The sequence below is a fragment of the Aquarana catesbeiana genome, linkage group LG10 (assembly GCF_042186555.1).
Source record: "Aquarana catesbeiana isolate 2022-GZ linkage group LG10, ASM4218655v1, whole genome shotgun sequence".
Taxonomy (NCBI): domain Eukaryota; kingdom Metazoa; phylum Chordata; class Amphibia; order Anura; family Ranidae; genus Aquarana; species Aquarana catesbeiana.
Window position 1 is genome coordinate 172,647,377 of NC_133333.1, and position 26,194 is coordinate 172,673,570.

Sequence of the window (26,194 nt, forward strand, 5' to 3'; positions counted from 1 at the left end):
GAGATCTGGCTAGTTAGAATATGAGGAATAATGTAATCCAGACGTTACAACACTCCCCCCCCCCCCTCTATTCTTTAGGCTCCTGATGCCTTCTCATCAGGGCCAGATGTACCCCATTATATAGGTAATAATATATCTACATTAATATACCTTTAATATCTTGGTATCTATGTACTATTGAAAGGTGTCCACGGACACCTTAATGTTGCTGGTATTAATATGTCATCTTCTATTTTGGAGTTTATTTTTAGTCATACAATTGTATATTATGCTTTATTTAATATATGTGTTTAATTTTAATGTATGTCAAATTTTAACTATATCCAGATGTATCACATTTTTTATTCCTTAGGACATTGGGAATAATGTCTGGCTGAGATATATGTTGTTTCACCTGTTGACCAGTAGGGGTAGCTCCCCTAATTGCATACATTGTATATGAGTATTTCTCTTTTTTATAAATTAGTGAAGAGCGCTTCCATGATTTTTTATTTTAATATCCTTTCGTCCAAATGGAGATACACACTCGGCACATAGATTTCTATTGTGGGCTGATGGGAATTTATCTTGTGGACTAAATATTTGACTAGTGGCTCCCTAGGAGATATATATGCAAACAATTGCTCGTATCCCGAGGGGCAGGATTAACATGGACGCTCTGTCTCCATAAATTTCACAACACGCAGGAGTGTGGTACCGTCGCTGAGGACGTCATGTGACGATGCACGCACGACGGAACCACGCTCTTTACGTCACCTCCGGGCACACGAGAGGGTAGAACGCAGTCTCAGCCTCCAGCTGTCTTACCCCCCATCTCGACTTATGCCCTGGATATAGTGACTTTTTTAAACTGATTTTTTTAAACTTGCTGTATCTGTCGGGAACTGTTGTCATCCTATCCCAGCGACAAACTGGGTAGGAGTACATACGTTTTTGGGATCGTTTTTGTCTAATACATGTTTTTTAAGGAAAATAAAGCTTTTTTACTTTATCACGCTATGGAAGCTCTTTTTATTTTTTGATGCACGAGGGTATCACAATACCTCCACCAATCAGGATATACCAGAGGCATCCATCGCAGAAAGCAGAAAGTGGAGAGTTCCATCCATAAATACTACAGGCGTACTACCCCTGCAGGGGTTCCGGGAGCTGGTGAGTAGGCAACCAGAAGGGGGAGCACAAAAGTCACCAGGCAACTTTTTCTGCACCTAAGTCACCCCTGGGAGTTCCTGACCTGACAGAGATTTTATATGGGACTATTATACTCTATTGAGATGTAACTGCTGCAGGTCCTAAATCATGCACTGCAATGCGTTATGCGATTTCCTTTTCAAAATTGGTGCATATATGGCTTGTGATTAATGCAGTCTGATCCAGGTGTAATATATGTAATATTAGCAGTGATTTCTGAGCAACTTCCACCCCTTGATGCATACCATCCGTGCGGTTTATGCAGATGTTTATGTATGGGGATGTATGAAGTACATGGTTTTTTTGAAAATTGCACTAATTGAGATATAGCCTTCAGGTTTCTCTATTTTGTGGTTGCCTGTATTTAACCGTTATAGTGCATATTGATACATATAGTGTAATTGGTCCTAACATTGCACGTAACTAGCTATTATATTAGTGTGGACACACCTATATAGCTTATCTTATCCCCACATCAAACTACTCTAGGGGGAAGGGATTTTAGGATGCCTATTGCTATGATGATGTGCAAGAGTGTAATAATTTAATCAATATACAAGGTTTATTCCTGTACATACCTAACATTTAGGTTCTCGAGGTAGTGCCAACTATACCCACTTTTTGATATTTTATGTAAGATTAGCAGGGCACCCAACGTGGGTACTCTGTGCAAGGTGGGCAGCAACCTGAGCTCTTTTGCCATATAGGCCTGTCCTAAAGCGCAGTTTTATACACGAGATTGAGATTGAGTGAAAATGTTATATTGGCACATACAAGGTCAGTGCAAAGCATAGAAAATGCTCTCCTTTGCTGAGACATTGTATATGAGAAATCCAAAACAGTTAGAATCCGACTATCTTCAAGTTTTATAGGTTCTGCTTTTTGAATTTTTGTAGAAAGTTAAGCTTTTTCATTGTAGACCAAAAATTTAGCAATTACACCTTAAATCTTTAAGTCGTTTCTAGGAGGGAAAATCCAATGCCAAACATGGAGATTCTCTTTAGGAAAGACAAGAAGTTTTTGCAGAGTAACTAACATCAGTGTTATTAATGAAAAAAACTAATACTCTCAGGAATGCCAATATTTTGTACATCGTTGCATCTAGATCTGTTTTCGAGATCCTCTAGTTTGGATTCTAGTTCAGTCAATGAGCCAAGTATTATCGGTTCTCAAACTTGACAGATGTTCCTGATTTGCTGGTACATGAGAACTGTCAAACTGTCCTGGCATTCCTTTTTTTGGGGGGGGAATCAAAGGGGATGTTGACAGAGGCCATTGACCAATTAAGCGTCTGAGGGGTGGTCACCACGTTCATTACCACGTCCCAGGTACAGTTTGTGATAAGTATTCATAGCTCTGAATATCTACTGTTTACAGACTGCTAATGTCCATATTATGGTCCAGCGTGGAATTCGCTTTGAAATAATATATAAATATTACAGGACTCAGATGTCTACTTTACCTAGGAGGAATAAGGGGTGCCAGTGGTTCCCCATATGGTCTGACATAGGGGTGGTCTGACAAATTAGCTGAGGAAAGTAAATATGCCCATATTCTGGCTGTGCAAATGTTATTTTGTTACTATGATGCCAAGAAACAGCAGAAACAGGAACTGAGTGACAAGCTACAGGCCATCACCCAAAAGCAGGAGTATTTGCATAGGGAGAATGAGGAGCTCAAGAAGGAGTATGAGTGGATCAGAAATTAGCTCCAACTGTTATTGCATCAAACCAAGGAGGCCAAGCGAATCTGCAAGGCCCTGATAAGCAAAGCCCACAGTCTGGAGGCTCATCTAATGTATGGGGACTGGCAGCTGAAAATGTCCCAGGTGGCCACTGATGCCTTAAAGAGCAAGGAAATACTATTTACCCCTACAGGTGAAACAGAATCATGCAGATATCAGTACAGACATCCTGGAGATGAGCAATGAGGATGGCAAACCCATGAACTCTACAAGAAAGAACAGGCTAGCCCCTCAGGAATCCTCTTCCTCCACCACCCAGACAGATAATCTGGACCTCTTAGCCTCTAACTGCCTCCCAAAAAAGGTGAAGTTTGTACTTTACACCCATCCCCACTACCCACACACAGCCCAAGCTGGGCAGCAGCTTTGGCTTCATAGCACACTTCTCTCTGGACTCAAGAAAGATGAAAAAAAGTTGGAAAAAAAAATAAGTTTAAAGAAGCAGCAGCAGCAAAAAAAAAACAATATTTTTTAGCTCTCTTAAGTATTAGTTTGTTAGTGTAGGCATTGAATAGAATATAAAGACTGCTGTGTGCTTACTCTTCTTTTATATCTTCTATCTTGGGTATCTCTGGAATAAGAGTGTCTGCTGCTTTGAGGGATTTCTGAACTTGCTTAGGAGATACCAGCTGCTTTCGTTTGTCCTTCTTTGAAGATACATTTCTCTTTTCTTTTTTGCTCTGCAACAGTGACACATTCATTTGAATATATGTCAGAATATCTCACATTTGTATAAAAACAGAAAAAAAAAAAAAACCATCATAGATATATAGCTTAGATAGAGATAAACTGTATACTGTATATAAAATCACTGTTAATATTCTCAATATTCCCCAGCTTTAAGGCTGCATTATCATGATGTTTAATTGTCTAGTTAATTCTCTGCTCTGAATTTCAAGGGAAAAAAAAAATGTTTGCGATATAACATATATGAAGTTTTGAACTTTATCGAAGAGCTCCAGTCTAAAAAAAAAAAGTAAAGTTGTGTAAGGGATCCAGCAGTCGGCTTCGGTGTAGGCACCGGGCATCTTAAGTAAGGGTAACCGGCAATGAAGCCTTCCAGCTTCATAGCCAGTTTCCTACTGCGTATGTGGGAGTCGCGCTACACTTTCTGAATGGTGACCTGTGTGTGTCCCAGAAAACTAAGCGGCTAAGAGGGGGAGGAGGAGGGGTCCGGACATCGTCTTTTTCCAGGTTAATATGAAAAATCATTTTTACCACTTGCAGCCATCAGCTCTAGTCAAAAGCACTAGCTTTCTGTAAGCTCATATCAGCTGAAGTTTGTAATGACCTGAGTAACAGGAGAGATAATATTACAAACACTGCTAAAAGGCTAAACGGAGGGATACACTTACTTCCTCTATCCAAGCAGAGGAGGGACTGTCTGATTTAAAGTGGAACTTTACCCATAACAACTTGATAAAAAATAATGGTATGCTACCAAAATAGTGTGTGCTGTAAATTGCCTCCAGCATTGCTCCTGTTTGTTCTTGCTGGAGGCCATTTCGCTGAAGCCCAAAGCCCCAGCTGTAAATCATGAAGCAGAAACTAAACCCATCAATTTACCAGTTTCAAAAAACAGTTTGATTTGATTGTGTCCTCACCCAAACTGTCAAACTATCAAATGGCTGGTGTCATAACTGATCATAGGTGCAGCACCATGGCAGTGGCAGTTCAAAGAGAAGCAGCTTCTGTGGCTGTAAAGGATAGGAAGGTTTGATTCCGCTTAAAGGCTGTCAGCAGATCAGCCTCTACAAACTCAGCAGTGCCTAAAAATGTAGAGCACCTGAGCATGTATAGAGCAGGTATAGAGCAAGGTGAGACAGTGTATTACTGGATTTTAAAAAGTATAGGCACTTATTTTTAATGTTTTACATAGCTATGCCTGCAAAAGGGGCTAGTCTGAAGAGATCTAGCGGGACTTTATTTTCTGACTGAAGTTCCACTTTAAGCACAGTATACATGGACAGTTTCTTATCATTCAGTCAGTTGAACAAAAAAACAAAGAAAAAGTCAGAATTACCACGCTGTGTTTTTGCATTCTGAGAGTGGGAACTCCCCCCTTCTCCAGAATACACTGATCATACACAATAATCAACTCTCTCTCAGGTATGCACGCTATATGAGTATCCTACCTTATTATATGTCATGGGGATATAGGAAATGGCTTAGTTACCTCTCTTCCCTGAGCCTATTAATAGAAAATAAGAGAGCAGCAGGTTGATGAGGTCTTTGCGGTCTCCCCTCCTGCAATATTTGTGAATTATGCCTTATGTATATGACTGAGCAAAGAATAGGTCTAGTGCTACCAATGATACACCTCCAGCCCTAAATAAATCATAACAAAAACAGATATTTGCCCTGGGACTTTGTAGAGAACACTGTGAGGCCAACATATGTAAAAAAGTAACTTTATTAAGCATATAAAGGTAATCATACATAGTTTACATCAATAAATAAAAACAGTTGGTAATAGGTAGGATACATAATGTATAAGATCCATAAGATCCATGTAATTTGATACACATCTATATCTTGACGCATTTCGTGAGTCAATGCTCGCTTCTTCAGGAGTAAGTACATTAGCAGTGTATCAATAGGCAATACCAAGGTGCAGCAGGCTGGTTTCTGAAACAATGGCAGCGGCACGAGCATAGCACAGGGGGTGAGAGAGTGGATCAAGCAGGGCCCCTCCGGGTGTCAACTGGAGGATGGCTGGAATTAGGATAAAAAATAGGTGTCCCCTGGGGTTTCTCAATGTCCATAGTCATGGAAAACAGTATAAGGGAATGACCTCCAAATGTGCAGTGAAGGAGCCAGAGAAAGTTGCCATTGTTTGGAAAAATAGCCTGCTACATCTTGGTATTGAACAAAAATCTCCTGCGCTCCGGTGTTTTGCTAGATGCAGATGGTGTGGATCATTCTTCAATATAAAGCAAAAGGTCTTGCAGCCCTCTTCGGAACAATGGGTGTTCGTGCAACTAAAGAAAAAATGAAAAGAGAAGGGGGCGCTCCGACCTAGTGCATTACCATAAAATGAGTTTATTAAAAGTATAAAAACAAAGGTACTACTCATAAGCGAGCATGAAAATCAGGCTTCTCTTAACAGCAGCAGCTATATCCCTTGCTGCTTGATGACGAGAGGTAGATGATGGTACCCCAAACGGCTAAACAGCTAACGTTTCAGGGGTGCACCCCCTTCCTCAGAGCCTAGACGGTCTGTGGATCCTCTGTCCAGTGTGCCCTAATGCATACACCTTGGTATTGCCTATTGATACACTGCTCATGTACTTACTCCTGAAGAAACCGAGCATTGACTTGCGAAACGTGTCAAGTTTTAGATGGTGTGTATCAAATTACATGGATCTTTGCAACAGATCTGTTCACACCATGTTATGTAGCCTACCTATTCTATAGATGTAAACTATGTACGACAACCTTTATATACTTAATAAAGTTACTTTTTTACATATGTTGGTAGCACAGTGTTCACCTCTACAAAGTCCCAGGGCAAATATCTGTTTTTGTTATGTATATGACTGAGATCCCAACAGTCTAAATTTTTCAAAGGCAATCATTTTTGTTCATGAAGATCAGACTATTGCACTTTTGCGTTGAACATGTTAGAAGTGTGCCCAGTCATGTGTGCTTTGAGAACTAGGGCCACCTCCCTGATTTCTATAATAAACCACACCCCAGAGTTAAATCCTGCTAACTGTGATCAAATTATCAGCTTAATAAAATGAAGCTCTAATTAGATTTTGGGCTGGGCTGTAGTTCCAGAAGCAAGGGTTATCTGGAAGTAAGGAAATAACTGCTCCAATACCCAAGGCAATCAAATAAATTTGTGTTTTCACTCTTTAACCTCCACAGGGAAAAAGCAAGAAATCAGATCAGTTGCTATGGTCATGAGCAGTAATCTCCAAACTGCTGCCCAACGGCCGAATGTAGCCCTTTGCTTGCCATTATCCAGCCCTTGGGGCACTATTTCTGCCATTCATAAAAATCACTATTCCTTCCATTGACACCAACGATGGGGCACTATTCCTCCCACCGATATGAATCACTATTTCCTTAAATTTGCAGTAATGTTTGGGCTCTTTCTCCCACAGAAACCAGCGACGGGGCTCTATTCCTCTGATTGATACCAACAATGGGGCACTATTCCTACCATGATTAACAATGATGGGACATTGGTTATATCCACTGACATCAGGCCATTTTCTACTCCCACTGGGCAAAATCAGACCCACCTAAAGTCTCAAGGACAATAAACTGGCCCTTTGTTTGGAAAGATTGGAGACCCCTGGTCATGAGCACCAACAGCCTCACTGAGTATATAGGATTTGCCATACCTGGTCTTCATTCTCCACTGCCGTTTGGGCTTCTTTATGAAGACGTGCTCTGGTTTCCACTGCCCTATGCAGCATACTTATTGCTTCCTCCCTGATCTCCTTATCATGAAGGGTTGGTTTAAAAGAAACTTGGATTAGGCACCTCTGAAAGAGAAACAATAAGAACTGGCTTGTATGTCTAATGCCTCAAAAAAATTTTGAGCATGTAAGGAAAAGAGTCATCTCCAAATAATCATTCTCTGCACAGTCTAAGAATAAGCAAAATAAGCATGCCAGATCCAGAACACAATGTTACACAGAAAATGGAAGAAAGGTCCGGATCAGAGAGAAAAACTAGTAATCCTGGCAAAGACAGTTCTACATAACTTTGAACCTTGATCCACAGTATATCCTACTTAAGTTCATCACAAAATTCAATTTCACTCTTTGGCTCATTTGATTAATAAATCTATTGGGCTTTAAATTCTGAACACGTGCTTGCACAGGGAAACTGCACATGCCCATGCGTCTACAGATAAAAGGCAAATCCACCCAAAAATGTTTCCTGTGTTTTGAATAGTTGACATGGAGTTGGTGATTGATTAATCAGTGCTCGCCTAAACGTGAAATATCATGAATGACATTAGATAGTCACACTTAAGAAAATCTATCATATGTGATGCAATGCAGAGATCTGTGAAATACTATTATAAGTTAAACTGTATGTAAAATGTTTTATTTCCCTTCACTTTCTATACAGAAGAAAATGGTTACCAGAACCAATATAGAATGTAAATTTCACCATTCGGGACACAGTCTGTAAAGAAAACATGAAAGTGGATATTCCTCACTCTAACCAAACCAAAAAAATAATACTTTTACATAATAATCTTTACTTTTGGCATATATTACATTGAACACATTTTACCTTAAATTTTAATTTCACCTCACCTTGCCTGGAAAAACAGAGCCAACCGACGGTGATATAGTGACAGCTGAATCATCAGGTACCATAAATTGAAATGATGTAGGTCCAACAGGTGCAATCTCTCCTTTGCCAATCCTTGGTACAGGATGAGTGAATTCATTGCAGCTAATGTGGGAATTGATGACATACAAAGTGGCAATTGAAACATCATTTAAGGCTGTCCCCGGAAATTGGACCAAGGAATGAGACAGTTCCAGAGGCGGATGGACCCCAATGGCTTTACAAGAGACCTTAAATTGTCTAAGTGAACAGAAGTCAAGTAAATGAAAAAACAATGGTGCATGTGAATAATAATGTCCACAAACATTAAAAAGAACAGTCCTGATTGGGTTTAAGTTTAAATGTTGTTTTTTTCAATAGTAGAGAGACAACAATATTAAGAACAGAGTGTGGGTCACATAGCAGTGGCGGCAGGTGTTTTTTTTGGCGGGGGGGCGGCAAATAACCAACCAGCAACCCCCCCCCCCTCGGGCCGCAAGCGACATATAACCAGCACCCCTCCCCCAAGCGGCCAACAGCACTTAACCAGCAATCCCACCAATACTCCCCCCGTCCGCCCACTCACTGTCTGCCTGGCACTTACCCCATCTTGGTGGTGGGCTGCGGGTCAAGCAGCGGGTGACGAGCGGCAAGCTGTGGGTCAAGCAGCGGCACCTATGTCCTCTCTTAGATCACAATGGCTTCCACCGTGCGTCTCTTCTCTCCTCCTCAAATAGGATCGCCTGTCCTTTCAGCCAATCAGGTGACGGGTCTCGGAACAGGCTTCCTGATTGGCCGGGAGGAGGATTAGTGAGGCGATAACGAATATTCTTTCGTTATCGTTACACCCTTTTTTAAAGCCTATTAGAGCCTCTGGCTCTAATTACATGCTTAAAAAATGCACCCCCCCCATTGGAATCCATGCATCCGGCATCCCTGTATGTAGATCAGGGGGCCGGACACATGGATAGGGGGGTGCGGCGCCCATGCACGGGCCGCCACTGTCACATAGCAAAGCAATAATCGTGTCTTCAATAAGACTAAGTGTATAGTTGTAACCTTATGGACATAATCATTTTGAGACAGAGATTTAAACTTGTAGAAGAATAGAGCAGGTAAAGAGTGACTTATGGAACATCAATTTAGATATACATTTTACCATTGTTATCTTCTATTGAAAAGATAGGAACAAAGTCTATTTCCATATTATGAAGTGATGCACTTTTTTATTTGAAATGTCCTATAATATTTTGGGATGAGGGTTGATTTATTAGAGAACATTAGATTCTGTTCACTTTGTAAGGGAAGTTACATTTTGCAAACAAACGTTTTCCCAGAGCTCAGTTAATGAGGTAAAGCACTGCTGACATCCATCATCCAATCATGTGCAAGCAAAAATGCTACTTTTTATTTTCCTTACATATGATTGGTTATCGTTTGCAAAATACATTTCACCACATTCTCCAAGCTCTGGGGGAAATTTCCCTGCAAATTGAATAGCCTATTTGCATTGAGTAAATCAACCTCAATGGGTCTGATTCATGAATACTAGAGGTAAGGAAATTAGTTGAATCTATTGCTATAGCAACCAGTCAAAATGTTTAAGGCTGGGCTCACACTATTGCTAATTGGATGCGGGTTCCCCACATCCAATTGGCAATAGAAGGAGATTTTGACTTGTTCTCCATGGAGCCGGTTCACAAATCTGCGCTGTGGCTCCAGTGCAAATTTGCACAGGGGGCCAGTGTGTCTTTTGGTCCGTTTCAGGTCCGAATTCAGCCAAAAATATGAGCTGAAAATCGGACCTGAAATAGTGAACGGGGACGCACAGGACCCCTCCTGGGAGCCGCATGGGAAGATAGTGTGAACCCAGCCTCATTTTTTTTCCAAAAAATGAAAGGCAAAGCATAACTGGTCACTAAGGGCAACAGCTCCAGGCTAGTGCTATTTTTATTTTTGGTCATAAATCAATCAACCTCCTTGTTGCAGTTTAGTTCACTCTACTTTCTGACACCATGAGGGAAACACAATAAAGATCAAGCTCATTGGTAAGATCAGAACTTTTATTGTCTATTCTACAATTAATGGTCAGGAAAACAATCCTTTCTCACCTATTGATAGCCGATTTGCATGTCAAGTCAAAGCTGTATTCTTCAGCTTTTGGGGCTCCGAATATGATATCCAGTGTTATTGTCTCCAAGGGAAGCAGAGTTCCAAAACCATCATTGGGTTGAATGTCTACGTACTGTAATTCAAAAGTCAAATTGCTAGTTAGACATGAGAGCTATATATTTAGTCACAAACAAGGCATATATTTCTGCACCTAACTTAATGAGGTTGTAAACCTCCAAAACCCCCCCCCCCCAAAAGGACCTGCAAGACAAAGGCATAATGAGCTAGTATGCATTGCATACTAGCTCATTATGAAATACTCACCTTAGAACGATGCCCTGAAACGGCGCCCGCACACTGATGACAGGGCTGACATCTTTCCTGGAGTTACTTCCGGGTTCATGGGCTCTGGGACTGTGATTGGCGGGTCACGGCACGAGCCCTGAAGAAACGGCGCGAGCGGGCCGGGTTCTTCAGTGCGCATACACCAAGGATGTCGGCGGTAGCGTATATAGTAAATATCTCCTAAACGGTGCAAGTTTAGGAGATATTTACAGTACCTACAGGTAAGCCTATAGGCTATACCTATAGGCTTACCTGTAGGTACAGTTAAAGAGGAAGACTTTACTTCCTCTTTAAAGTAGATCTAAAACCAATCACTAAAATCTGGATGATAATGAGAGAAAGTCCTTAGAGCTGCTAGACATTACTGAACTTTTGTTTTTTTCCACTCTTTTTCTTATTTTTTTTTGATAAGTGCCTTACTGTTAATGTGTTTTACTAGGTATCTAGTGAAGATCTGCTATTTATGATATTGGATATCTTTATTCTAGTGTAGGTCATCATTAAGGGCATTTTGTTCTGTTAGGCTGCTTACACGCTGCATCCGCGGTAAAGCACCGCTTGTTTAAGCGGCGCTTTTCGGCCAATAGTAGGGTGCTTTTAACCCCCGCTAGCTCCCAAAGAAAGGGTTAAAACTTCTGAAGTGCTTTTCAGGTGCTTCGGATGCGCTGCCTATTCATTCCAATGGGCAGAGGCAGTGTACAACGCCCCAAAGATGCTGCTTGCAGGAAGTTTTTTCCTGTACCACAAGCGCACCGCCGCAGTGTGAAAGCACTTGGGCTTTCACACTAGGGATGCACGAGAGGAAGTTTTGCAGGCACTTTACAGGCGCTATTTTTAGCGCTACAACGCCTGAAAACTGCCTCAGTGTGGAAGTAGCCTTATAAATGTGTTTTTTTTTTTTCGTTCTGGCAGGAGTCAGTTTCAGGATTGGACTTTTTTCTTGCTACAATTCTGGATTTGGGTGACCAAGTATTGTACAGTACATTGATGGTCATTGAATGTGCTTTAATAGTGTGATGGTCTCGAATGTCCTAGAGATGAAGGCAGCCTTCCAAGCCCTCTTGGCATTCAGCACCCTTCTGAGAGGGAAGCAAGTTCTCTTAAAGATGGACAACCAAGTGGCTGTAGCCTACACCAACAGGCAGGGGGGTACCAGAAGCATCTCCATGATGCAGGAGGTTGGCCTAGTAATGCGGTGGGCTCAACTGAACCTTCGGGATCTGAGGGCGACCTATATTCCGGGTGTCCAGAACCTTCTGGCAGATCCACTCAGCAGAACATTCGTTTCCAACAACGAGTGGTGTCTGAGCCCCCAAGCATTTGCCCTCATATGCCAGACATGGGGTCATCCGGACATAGACCTCACAGCAACGCCAGTGAACAAGAAATGTCAGAGGTTCCTGTCAAGGACCCCCTTCCCCTCAGCGGAGGGAACAGATTGTCTCCAGTACCCCTGGAACTTCCGTCTAGTCTACATTTTTCCACCAACTCCTCTTATAGCCAAGTTTCTTCTGAGGCTCAAGCATTCAGCGGCTCTAGTTCTGGCTGTGATTCCCTTCTGGCCTCGGAGGCCTTGGTTCACCACCCTCCTACAGCTGAACACAGCGGATCCACTTCCACTCCCAGTGACAGCAGATCTACTAACTCAGGGCCAGCTACTCCATCCGAGTCCGGAGAGGTTACACCTAACGGCCTGGAGGTTGAAAGGTCTAGATTTCTAGACCAGGGCTGCTCTCAGAGGGTAGTCGATACCCTGCTCCAGGCTAGAAAGTTTACCACAAATAATACCTATGAAAGAATCTGGGAAAAGTTCACTTCCTTTGCCCAGGAACAAGGTTGGGACCCTTCTTCCCCATCAGTAGTGCAAGTGCTCGAGTTCCTCCAGTCAGGTCTGGACAAAGGCCTTAGGTCCAGCACCTTAAAAGTACAAGTTTCTGCCATCTCCGTGTTGACAGGAGTTAAGTGGGCGCTTAATCCTCTGGTGGTTCAATTCCAAAGAGCCTGTCTAAAACTAAGGCCCCCCAGAAAGCCTTCGTTCCCGACATGGGATCTCTCAACCGTCCTAGATGTCTTATCCAGGGAACCATTCTTTCCACTTGAAGACATCTCCCTTTGGGACCTGACACTAAAGGTATCGTTTCTAATCGCCATCACATCAGCGAAGAGGGTCTCAAAAATGCAAGCCTTGCTAATCAAAGAACCGTATCTCCTGGTCTACCCAGACAGACTAACCCTGAAGCCTTCAGATAGATTTATTCCAAAGGTCTCATCTTCATTTCATTTTAACCAGGAAATTGACCTCCCAGCTCTAGTCACGGATCAGGGCGTTCCTCACCCCCTGGATGTCAGGGGTAACGTTTTGCAGTATCTCTCAATAACCAAGCCATTCAGGAAATCCGAGAACCTTCTAATCATCCCACACGGATTCAGGAAGGGCCAATCGGCTTCTGCCCGTACCATCGCCGTATGGCTTGTGAAAACTATCAAGAAGGCCTACTCCTTGGGCACCTTACAGATCCCAGAAGGCTTAAGAGCACATTCCACCAGGGCAATGGCTACGTCATGGGCAGCTTACTGTAGAGTCTCAGCGGAAACCATTTGTAGAGCGGCCACCTGGTCTTCTAGAAACACCTTCATATCCCATTATAAAGTAGACGCGGCACGCTTATCAGCAGTAGGATTAGGAAGGGCCGTTATACAGGCCAACTCTTCTGTTTCTTGTCAATAAAATTTCTTTGCATTCCCACCCAGTTTGGCGAGTTACACCCCAACGTGTATGCTGCCATGATGCGACAGGAAAACGGAAAATTGTATACTCACCTTTCCGTAATTTTCCTTTCCTGTCGCATCTTCATGGCAGCATACAATCGCCCACCCTTCTGAGGTGACATATGTATATATACAGAGAATACTGGGGCAGGGGCCTATTCATTCATTTATAGCTATGTGGTCCTATCAGGTTGTGGAGGCGGAGTCACAACCCAACGTGTATGCTGCCATGAAGATGCGACAGGAAAGGAAAATTACGGAAAGGTGAGTATACAATTTTCCGTTTTCTCAAGCTCTACAGGATTTTTAAATAATTAATAAGCCCTCTGCACAAATATATGTAGTGTAGGACTCATTGTAAAATGACTAACAGACAGGAATCCTATTGTTCTGGGACGTCTTCCCAAGAACGGGCAATGCTTCGGCACGTTCTGTCACCCATGACTTATCAGTGTACTGGCCCGCTGCCAGTAACATGCGATCGCTGTGATCAATCACAGCAGAACACATGACAGTTATAAACATCTAATGGCTTGCTTTCATGCCATTCATTGTATACAATTGTGGTGCTATCTGTGATTGGTCACAGTGATCACATGATACAGGCAAGGCCAATCACAGCCCATTTGTACCATGTGATTAGCTGTGACCAATCACAGCTAATCACAATAATACACAGTGTCTACACACTGTCATTCAATAAAAATATGTGCTTATAGCAGTGCAATTCACTGCTATAAGCAATCATAGTATGTAAAAAAAAAGCCTGATCAACTACCCAGCTGACTATGGTAACACTGTATTGCTCTGGTCACAGTATGTAAAAAAAATGTAAAAAAAAAAAAAGAAAAAAGAAAAGATATTTTAAAAAATTGAATTTTTTACATACTGTGACCAGAGCAATACAGTGTTACCATAGTCAGCTGGGTAGTTGATCAGGATTTTTTTTTTGCCGGTGACCAGGGACAATGACTTGGTAACAGTATGTTAAAAAAATGTAAAAAAAAAGAAAAGAAAAAAGAAAAGATATTTTAAAAAATTGAATTTTTTACATACTGTTACCAAGTCATTGTCCCTGGTCACTGGCACACACGTTATGTTAGGTTCAGTGTTGTCACATAAAAAGATATAATTAAATATTTACAAAAATGTGAGGGGTGTAATCACTTTTGTGAAATACTGTATATACCATAGTTTGTGGACTCTGTAACTTTTCTACATACTAAATAAACACTGATTTGGGTTATTTTCACCAAAGAACTGTAGCAGAATACATTTTGATATAAATTTATGAAGAAAGATTATTTGCAAAACACAAATGTTTTTTTTTTTTTTCCAAATGTTTGGCCTTTTTTAGCTTATTTAGAAAAGAATAAAAAACCCAGTGGTGATTAAATACCACCAAAAGAGAGCTCTATTTGTGTGAAAAAAATGATAACATTTCATATGGGTACAGTGTTGCGTGACCGTGCAACTGTCATTTAAAGTGAGACAGCACTGAAAGCTGAAAATTGGCCTGTGCAGGGAGGGTATAAAAGTGCCTGGTATTGAAGTGGTTAAGGGGTAAATAAAGGAATAAAAAAAAAAAAAAAATGGTTTTAGCTGGATCTACTCTCTCTCCTCCTTTTTCCTCCTATAACATGCAGGGTCCCCTTTCTATAGCAACTCAGGACAAGTAAAGGAGAAGAGGCTCACATAGCATAAAACCATTTAAAACTTTATTAAAAACCACTAAAAAAAAAAACCTCACTTTTCCAGGTGCTATACAGCACTGTTTAACAAACACCTTACTGGACATGGCTACCTCCATACATCAGGAGGATATTATCCTGTTAGATGTGAGACATCACAGACTAATGCCATTCAACATGTTTTGTCAAAAAATGACTTCCTCAGGAATGCCATCTCTGCTGTCATCTGGACAACCTTACATACAAAAAAAAGCTTCCTCCTCTCTGTCACAAGTAACCCTTTTGTCTCTCAACATAATTTATTACCTCCAATGCAAAAAAAAAAAAAGCTTAAAATAATTTGAAATGTACTTTCTTTGTATAATTATTACACCTTCAACTATAAATTTTTAAAAAAATATCCCTACTTGACGTAGATAAAATTGCAAGAATACTAAACATCTAAATCTTACAAATATCACAATTTATAAACAGCTCCACTCAAAACCATTATTTACATAGTGATAATTTACATTTGGCCAAAATGATTTCGCAACTACTGTATATCTGAAAATATTTCAAATATATTGTTGGTCCCAGTTGCTGGACTATAGAACCTGTTCCCTGGTGGTTTATCCCAGGTCTCCTTGGTGAAAAAATGTGTTCTTCTTTGAGTTCCTCCATTTTCTCTTTGGTCTCTTAATCAGTGAAATCTGTAATATGTGGGTACTCTGTAGTTTTCATATTTTTAAAAGGATGATTTCCTTTTACAGAGTGACACTTTCCCCTGATGGAGGCTACAAGTGTCTGTGCTGACACATATTGGCATGGCCAACTGATGTCAATATCTGTAAGCCAGTCCTAAACAATGATGTGCAGCTGATACTGGAGCAAGTGCATGTAAAAAGAAAGTGACTGAAAGAGGATTGAGGTGATTAGCAGCACTGAGATGCAAAAAGAATTTAGAAAGGTGAAAACAGGTTGACTACAACTCTACCAGTGGAGTTGACTACAACAGGATGACTATAACTCTACTGCCACACTCTATAAGGTGCAGAAGTCTAACACATCCAAAAAACTGTAGAAACTTCTGAAATACTGTGTATTACTGGACTGGTATTAAAATTAAAACTCACGTTTTATTAGATAAACCATAAAAGCAAAAAGCAACAGCAAGACAGTAGGGATGAGCTCAAGTTCGAGTCGAACACATGTTCGACTCGAACATCGGCTGTTCGCCAGTTCGCCGAACAGCGAACAATTTTGGGTGTTCGCGCCAAATTCGAAAGCCAAGGAACACCCTTTAAAAGTCTATGGGAGAAATCAAAAGTGCTAATTTTAAAGGCTTATATGCATGGTATTGTCATAAAAAGTGTTTGGAGACCTGGCTCCTGCCCCAGGGGACATGGATCAATGCAAAAAAAGTTTTAAAAACGTCCGTTTTTTCGGGAGCAGTGATTTTAATAATGCTTAAAGTGAAACAATAAAAGTGTACTATTCCTTTAAATTTCGTACCTGGGGGGTGTCTATAGTATGCCTGTAAAGGGGCACATGTTTCCCGTGTTTAGAACAGTCTGACAGCAAAATAACATTTCAAAGGAAAAAAGTCATTTAAAACTACTCGCGGCTGTTAATGAATTGCCGGTCCGACAATACACATAAAAGCTCATTGATAAAAACGGCATGGGAATTCTCCACAGGGGAACCCCGAACCAAAAAAAAAAAAAAAAGACGTGGGGGTTCCCCCTAAATTCCATACCAGGCCCTTCAGGTCTGGTATGGATATTAAGGGGAACCCCGACCAAAGTTTAAAAAAAAAAAAATGGCATGGGTTCCCCCTCAAAATCTATACCAGACCCTTCAGGGGCGGGGTCACAGGGTGGCCCCGCCCTCCGTTATTTAAGAACCGTCAGAAGAGGAGAAGTGTCACACAGCGGGAGCCTCCCATCATGGTGGATGCGGAGCAGCCTGAGAAGAAGAAGGGAAGAAGACGCCACGCAGGAAGATGCCGGATGAGAACACCGGAAGAAGAACCAGAAGAAGAAGAAGAAGATGGAGGAAGAAACCGAAGGAAGATAGAAGATAGAAGATAGAAGAAAGAAGAAGCATTTAAATAAAGGAATTGTCAAAAACTGTCTCGTCATTTTTAACATTTTTGACAGTTTTTTTGTGAAATGGTAGGGGTACTTTTGTACCCCCTTACCATTTCACACAGGGGGGAGGGCCGGGATCTGGGGGTCCCCTTGTTAAGGGGGGCTTCTAGATTCCGATAAGCCCCCCGCCCGCAGACCCCCACAACCACCGGGCAAGGGTTGTGGGGATGAGGCCCTTGTCCCCATCAACATGGGGACAAGGTGTTTTGGGGGCTACCCCAAAGCACCCTCCCAATGCTGAGGGCATGTGGCCTGGTACGGTTCAGGAGGGGGGGCGCTCTCTCGTCCCCCTCTTTTCCTGCGACCTGCCAGGTTGCGTGTTCGGATAAGGGTCTGGTATGGATTTTTGGGGGGACCCCACGCCATTTTTTTTTTAATTTTGGTGCGGGGTTCCCCTTAAAATCCACACCAGACTTGAAAGGTCTGGTTTAGATTTTGAGGGGGACCCCACGCCATTTTTTTTTTTTAATTTTGGCCGGGGTTCCCCTTAATATCCATGCCAGATCTGAAGGGCCTGGTATGGAATTTAGGGGGACCCCCCACGTCATTTTTTTTTTTTTTTGTTCGGGGTTCCCCTGTGGGGAATTCCCATGCCGTTTTTATCAATGAACTTTTATGTGTATTGTTGGACCAGCAATTCATTAATAGCCGCGAGTAGTTTTAAATGACTTTTTTCCTTTGAAATGTCATTTTGCTGTCAGACTGTTCTAAACACGGGAAACATGCGCCCCTTTACAGGCATACTATAGACACCCTCCAGGTATTAAATTTAAAGGAATATTACACTTTTATTGTTTCACTTTAAGCATTATTAAAATCACTGCTCCTGAAAAAATGCAGTTTTTAAAACTTTTTTTTGCATTGATCCATGTCCCCTGGGGCAGGACCCAGGTCCCCAAACACTTTTTATGACAATAACTTGCATATAAGCCTTTAAAATTAGCACTTTTGATTATTCATGTTTGTGTCCCATAGACTTTAACAGTGTTCGCGTGTTCGGACAAATTTTTTGCCTGTTCGCATGTTCTGGTGCGACAGTAGTTTACAAGACAGTAGTTTATGTAATTTAGACACAACAGTCCTTAGTCATAGTAATGTGTCTGAAATGTGCAAGTTATTACTGTCTTCCTGATTGGTTTGATATATTATGTAATACAGAAAGAGTTTTGATCTCACTTGTTCCAATCAAAATGTTCTGAGTATTTCACAAGTTCCTCCCTGGGTGCAGCACATGCAAAAATCTGGCCAGGTATGGTTACCATAGGCTTACTGTAATCAGCTTCTGTGGCTGACTGATAGATGTTTTGGATAGACACTTGTCAGTGTATATCCAATTAGATGAGAGATGGATCACCTGAGTCTAAACACTTGAGTTTAAACACTTCCATACCGGGCCTATTCTGGCACTTCTCTCCTACATGTAAAAATCATTATTTTTTTGCTAGAAAATTGGGCTAGAATTGTTGCTCTTGCTCTAAGGCACATAGCGATACCTCACATGTGTGATTTGAATGCCGTTTACATATATGGGCACAACTTACATATACGTTCGCTTAGGTGCGTGAGCATGCGGGGATGGGGGCGATTTAAATTTTTTTTTTTTTATTATTTTACCTTTATTTTTTCATTTTTACACTTTCTCTTTAGTTTTTTTTTTGGATCACTTTTATTCCTATTGCAAAGAATGTAAACATCCCTTGTAATAGGAATAGTGTGTGACAGGTCCTCTTTATGGAGAGCCTATAGACCCCACATCTCTCCTCCAGGCTGGAAAGACCGAGATCAAAAGAAAAAAATGAACTGTCTCAGCATTTCCAGCCACGTCCCTGGCTTCGTTTACATCCGCCGGCCCGGACGTGATGTCATAACGTTGCGCCCGGCCTCCAAGGGTCATAGAGATGACTGGGGACCATCTGGTCAAAAGAAATCTCTATGATCAACTTCCAGCGGCGACCGATTCGTTCCCTGGCTCCCTGATCAAATGGGTGAGCCTGGAGAAGCACCGGAGGGCAGAGGTCCCCTCCCGCCGCCTGTAAGAATGGTCAAGTGGCTGAATTACCATTATGATTGTTCTTATGGTGCACAGAATCGCTGGCCGAAAAAAGATGATATCTGAATGATGCCTGTAGCTGCAGGCATCATTGAGATATCCCCACTCAAATTCAAAGACGTCATATCACGTCCTTGGGCAGGAAGTGGTTAAAAAAGTGTTGTTTGCAGTACAACCATACAACTAGGCTCCTACTGATATCCATTATAGTGAAAAGATCTCAAAAATGGTTCCTAATGAATGTCTCATATTGTGGCATTACATTTTATAGTACTCATCTAAAAAGCTGAAATTTGATGGCAAGTAGAAGGGCTCCTTTCACACTGGCTGTCTGATCAGATCAGCCTGTCAGTTTTCCGGCGGATCTGAATGAAAGCTCAATGTTAGTCTATGGGCAGGCAGATATAAACGGATGTGCGTCTGTTTACCTCCAAGTCCAACAAGGTCAGAAAAAAAAATAGAAAAAATGTCCTTTTCCATTTTTGTGGACATAAATGTGACAAATCGGAGGTAGTCAGACCTACAAGTAAGCACATCCGTTTACATCCTCTGGACACTATAGGGAGGGGGAGATAGTAGCAATATAGTTAAAAAGTTAGTTTGGCTGAAAGAAGACACAAGTCCATCTAGTACAACCAATAAAAAGGGAAAGAATTAAATAAAAATGACAATCTTATATACACAATACTATTCCCATAGTTGATCCAGAGGAAGGCAAAAAACCCCAGCAAAGCATGATCCAATTTGCTCCAGCAGGGGGAAAAAACTAATTCCTGATCCCCCAAGAGGCGAATCAGATATTCCTTGGATCAACATTACCTATAAATGTTAATGTCCAGTTATATTATGTATATTTAGGCAAGAATCCAGGCCTTTTTTAAAGCAATCTGCTGAGCTGGACAGTACCAGCTCTTGAGGGAGTATATTCCACATTTTTACAGCACTTTCTGTGAATAAACCTTTCAGTATTGAGAGATGAAATCTCTTTTCCTCCAAACGTAGAGTGCCCCCTTGTCCTCTGTGATGACCTTGAAGCGAATAACTCAATACCAAGATTACTATTTGGAGCATTTATTTATACTTATACTTTTATACTTATACTTATTTATACATGTTGATCATATCCCCCCCTTAATCTCCTCTTCCCAAGAGAGAATAAATTCAATTCCTTTAATCTTTCCTCATAGCTGAGCTCCTCCAGGCCTCTGCCCGCCCACCTGCCCATAGACCTAACAAGGGTCTGAGAGGCCAAAACTAATTTGACATATGTGAAAAGTGACATCTGTACTGTTTGGCTCTGATTTAGAAGGGGACCTGTCAATGGATCCCCTGCTGATCGGAATGGACATGGCCTGTGTAAAAGACCCCTAAGTGGCTTTCTGAAGATACATTATCCACACATCATCTTGAACAGTCACCACCTGGAAACTACCCTGAGAAAGGCCATACAGTCCTCACTAGACTGCATGTATATAGACAGGTAGTTACTAAGAGGCTGCAGGAGAGAAGCAACATTGAGATGCAACAAAGGATGAAAATAAAGGTGAAAACAATGATTTAATTAAAAAAAATACAATTGTTAGATCAACTAAAGATGATTTGTCTCTACTGTTATTATTATATGTTTTACTTTATGTATGGTTTAAAATAACTTTGTAAAGAAAGAATGTACATTTTTAAAGAGCCATAAGGCCCAATCCAGCTGAACATGGGTTGGTGTTTTCCCCCCGCCAGTCATTATTTTTCCCCTAACTAGACCAGTGCACAGGTGTTCCATAGGCCAAACATGTGACTTGATCAACAATCACATGCTGAGGAGTGATTTCACACAGATCTTCTTTTGTTCTTTTGTGTACGTGTAGCATAAAGCAGCAAGTAATTATTTTTATAAAATGGCTTATGTTATTTATCAATTTAAAGGTTTGGGCAGAGTTCTTTTTTAAAGTCCAACTTCAGTTTTATTAAAGTATACATACCTTTTCCCCAAAGATCTTCTGGCCAGTTGCATTACGTCATAGATTCTTCCTTCCCGATTTGTTGATGGTGGGTGGTTCTTACTTCTGCACATAATGACGTCTGAGTTATCATTCAGTGCAGCAGTATCGTGATGCCAGGTGAGCAAAATGCACTCCCACATGACGCACAATGACCACCTGGGGTGACAGGAAGTTAGTTGAATGATGCTAGCAGTCATTCATCCAAGAAAAGGAGGAATATCTGGTGGAGAAGCAGACCTTCTGTGGAAGGGGGGGCAACACCGGAATTAAATAGATTATTGCACAAAAGGCTGCATTTTTTCTTTTTGTACATTTAAAACTGCTGGGCTAATTCAGGGTTCATTAGGATGTGGATCTATGGCTTGCAGACACTAATGGGTAAAGTGAGCCATATGTGCATATCGTGTAGGCAGATGATGTGTAATATTCATCCTAAAGCTATGTAAACGTAAATAATTAGGCCTTCAACTAAACTCTCCCTCCTTTTCATCTGCATTTTAAAGTGGGAGATTTTGTAATTACTAAACTATTGTTTGGATGAGTAATCCCAATACACTTTAACGTTTTCAGCAAGAGATTTCAGTGCCCCACAGTTCTCCAGATTCATTAAAATGTTAACTTCATTATAATATGAATAAAATACAAAAATGCCATGTTATAAGGTGTTTTTTGTGGAAAAAAAAAATTGAAGGGAAGCTCTAGGCTTTAGCAACAGCTACTATTAAAATGCATTAGCAGCAGACCAATGACACATTTGAAGTGAAACTAGGATTTTGGTCAAATTTAAAAAGAGAACTATGCTAAAAAATTCTAAATTGAACATTCACACATACTAACGTAAGATCTGCAATTCACAAACATTTTTGTTGCTTCTATTAAAGTTAGTTTTCTGAGGGTCCTGGGCATAATAACAGCAGTGCCCACTCATTTTTAGAGAGTCCAACTTAAAGCCCATATATGACTGCCAACCAATCAGCATCAAGAGATGTAGATTACAGCAGCCATTGTAACTACTGTTCACAGGCATTATGAAGGAGTTCTCTCCTTGGTATTGACCTGGTGAGGGGTGACGCAGTTGTACACACAGACAAGGTCCGAAGATGAATGCTGCAATCATGTACTTTAAATATATAGTAGATGTTTTGGACTTAATTTTTTAGATATTTAACAGGGCACCTGCATCAACATTCGTATGTTGTGGCCTGTCCTAGATACCTTTGTTTTAAATGCCTACCTCTGGGATTCCCACAAAACCAAACTCCTGGGGCAGGATTGACTTGTTTGTTAGTTGAATGGATGTTTGAACTGATTCAAAGATAGTACAGTAACCAAAATCCACCTCAGTGGGGTTGATTTCCAGGTCTGATGTGGTCACAATAGCGTGAACAGTAAAGATAACAGGTCGGGTCTGAAAAGAAAAAAAAAGAAAACATTAATACATCTTAGCTGCGTTCGCTTCATTCTTTTTGTTTAATGCGAATCTGGCAGGTACTAAAAAAACACAAAAAAACAAAAACAAAAAACTGTTTAAATGAATACTGCTGCTAAAGTACAGGCACTCTGTGGTCCACATGATGGAGCTTAAATCATTACGTTTCTCTTCTGCTATAGAAGGTTCCAAAACTGGTACTGGACTGTTGAATGGTGGGTTAAGGGCTTGGTGCAGCCATTCTCAGCTAGGGCCCCTGCAGAGCTACCAAATAGAAAGATAGAAAAGGCTAGGACACCACAGCAGCTACCATCCCAAAAGATATATTTATTGCTAAAAAAAAAAAAAAAAAAATCAAAAGTTAACTAAATATAACAAAATAAAAATAATATAGATGCCCTCTAAGCCCAAGCCGACACCCCCCTGCAACTACGCCCACAGATCCACCCACCCGCAACTACCCCATACCCCCCCCCCCCACACTCGTCAAGCCCCCCTACCCTTCAAACCCCCCCCCTCCTCCCAAAAGGGGCCCCAGTGAAACACAATAGGAGATGCACAAAGACAGTGGCTGTTTCAAATAGGGAAATATGGCTAAATAGCCAAAAACACCACCGTGAGGAAGATCCAGTGCTGGGACAAAACATATTGACGTAGGGCCCGGCCCCCCTCTATTCCACCTGTGCTCCACAAGGCCATGGGGATGCCTGCTAGATGGACATTCATAGGGCCACAGAGGACTGGTTACAGGATTCATCAGTAACTATGCTGAATGCACCATGGTGGATATAGCCAGCCTTTGAGCCAGAAGATCAGCCACGTAGATGACAGCGCTATCTTGCTCTGTGAGACTGCATGTGAGTGATGCCGGTAGGACAGACATATTCATGTTAGGAAAAGCTGCCCCCCCTTCGGGTTTCCATACATCGGCAGTGGTCTTAGACACCGGCACCTCCACAGTGGCCCCTCCCTTTGGCTACTTCAGTCATGTTTTATCGGACTGTGGATGGAATGTTCAGCTCATGGCTGGGGTCTAGGATATGATTAACCCCCCCCCCCCAATGTACATATGGACTTATATCAGTCCTGGTGCTTTGATGTTGCCTAGGTCTTTGAATCTCACGGTTTCGTGCTTGCTAGGGACATAGGACTGTCCATACACCAAAAGTATACTTGCAAGCACCTGCTATGTCTGCACTCATGCATTACAGTGAAGAATCTTCATCACGCTAGTCACTGGCTGTGCATTGCAAGCACCTGACATCCTTACACACATACCAATCATTGAGGAGTCACCATTGCATTCAGTTTTTTGTTCATACCTGTAGATTATCGAATTGCCTTGTATACATATGTTACTTTGCATATATGCATAAGACCGGGGACTATATGGACTGGTTAGCAAACTTTTGGATAGCACCCACATATGAAAGAGAATTTCCTTACTCCTATGTAATTGTCTATAGGACCTTCATATTTGAGCTTATTTCCATCTGCAGATGGTTGCTCAACTACTGGGGATTCACTGTGTTAGCTACAATTATCTCAAAGACCTGCTGGTGGATACCCCTTTTTGTTGAGATATTGGCTGGGTCTCCCCTGCAGATTATGGGCCATCTGCTACTCCTGGTCTGGTTATCCTCAGGTGCTAGGTACTCTTATTTAGGGTCCTCTGTGGGTCTGCCTTGGTCAGTGAATGTTTTGAGAGGAGAGCCTTTGAGTGATCACACTCATCCTATGTGGTGTTTTTGGCTATTTAGCCATATCTCCCTACTTCGTCCACTGTTTTTGCGTGTCTCCTATCAGGTTGCACTTGGGCCCCTTTTGGGAGGAGGGGTGAAGAGTGGGGGTGGGGAGACCTTGACGAGTGTGTGTGTGTGTGTGTGTGGGGGGGGGTACGGGGTAGTTGCAGGTGGGTGGATCTGTGGACGGGGTCACAAGGGGGTGTCGGATTGGACTTAGAGGGCACCAGTACTATTTTTCTTTGATATGTAAGTTTTGCTATGACTTTTTATCAATATCTCTTTCTGTCTGGTGACTCCCATCCATTTTTTTATACTGTGGATAGCACAGCCATGTACTCTTACTAGCAGGATTCCCAAGATCGACCTCTTTTTCTTTTTGTATGTTCCTGCAGAGGTAGACAGGGGCTCCTTGAGCTATGGCTGATTGACCTCTAACCTCTAACCTAATCGTGTCTGCATAATTCCAAGACCAACACCACTTGGCAGCATGGCAATCATCTTTTTACCTGTCTAAGGGTGGCATTACAATCACCATTGTTAGGGGAACATTCTTCCCACTGAACATCAAAGTAAGGAACATTCTTCCCTCTGACCCCAATTATTTAATTTTAGCCAGGGTTCCACCAAGATGCGGAAGCTATGTCAAGGGTTCCTCTGGGGAAAAAATAAAGGCTGGATTAGCACTTTACTGGCATTCACTAGAGGGCAGATGACTTAAAAACACACAAATAACCTACTTCTGAGGGGCACAATATGCTCAGTCAGAATGTTGGGCAGCAGCTGCCATGATTCCTATTATTGGCCTTATGCCCTTTATATTCCCTTACAGCAGCACTCAGACAAGGAGAGGGAGGATCTATGACCTCATCAATCGTTTAAAGCTCTATCACTGTCCAAACACAGAGTGGGAGAAGAATTGATTATTAAATGTGACAGTAAACTCACATTTTTTATAAAATAAAATAAATGCAATGTGTCTAAATGTAACCAGATTGTACCTTTTATCTCCCTTTTCTTTTATTCCATCGTTCAAATACAAGCTTTTTTTCTGTTGTTTTCAGATTTCCTGTTCTATGTTGGCTTTGCATGGCTCTTGTGTCTGTGAACGTAGCCACCCTTTCCTGCTCACCCCTGAGATGAACTACATATTTAAAGTGCCTGCAGACACATTCACCTCTATGGGAATTCTAGTACATACAGCGGAGCCTGAGACCAAAAATAACAGCACTTTTCGCTCTACACTAGTAGCTGTGACATGCATCAGTGGAGGATAGAGAGCATGCACAGGAGATAAAAGAAACCAGAGGCTAGGGTCAGACTGCTGTGATCCCACTTTGATCAGACTTTCAGTATGATTATGTAGTGCAACTTGGATGCTACTCAAGTGGTTTGCATATTCTATGGGCCCAAAATTGTGCTAGAATCGCACCAAACTAGTACAGGAAACTTTTCCAAAATTGCACTGAGCCAAGTTGCATTGGTGTGAACGGGCACCATTGAAAACAATGTGATTTCCATTATCATTAAATTATGTGTAACACAACTGGCATCTGTGTGAACAGAGCCTGAAAACAATGCTAAGAGACTTTTTAAACAAACAATAAAAAAAAACAAAAAAAAACAAAAAAAAAACCAGAGCCATGGTGAACTTGCTATTTTAGAACAACTAAAAAAATTGAGTTTTGTGT

The 26,194-nt window shown here is 41.5% G+C and overlaps 1 protein-coding gene across 1 annotated transcript in view; it reads right to left on the bottom strand.

The window, feature by feature from the left end:
• The window catches only part of CFAP74 (cilia and flagella associated protein 74), a gene marked incomplete in the record, with an annotated part of 325,669 nt that overhangs the window by 89,382 nt on the left and 210,093 nt on the right, over positions 1-26,194 (bottom strand). The window contains 5 exon segments of the mRNA XM_073602977.1: positions 3,476-3,615; positions 7,291-7,434; positions 8,221-8,497; positions 10,348-10,481; positions 22,567-22,740. Of these exon segments, the coding sequence (XP_073459078.1) occupies positions 3,476-3,615; positions 7,291-7,434; positions 8,221-8,497; positions 10,348-10,481; positions 22,567-22,740 (869 nt within the window).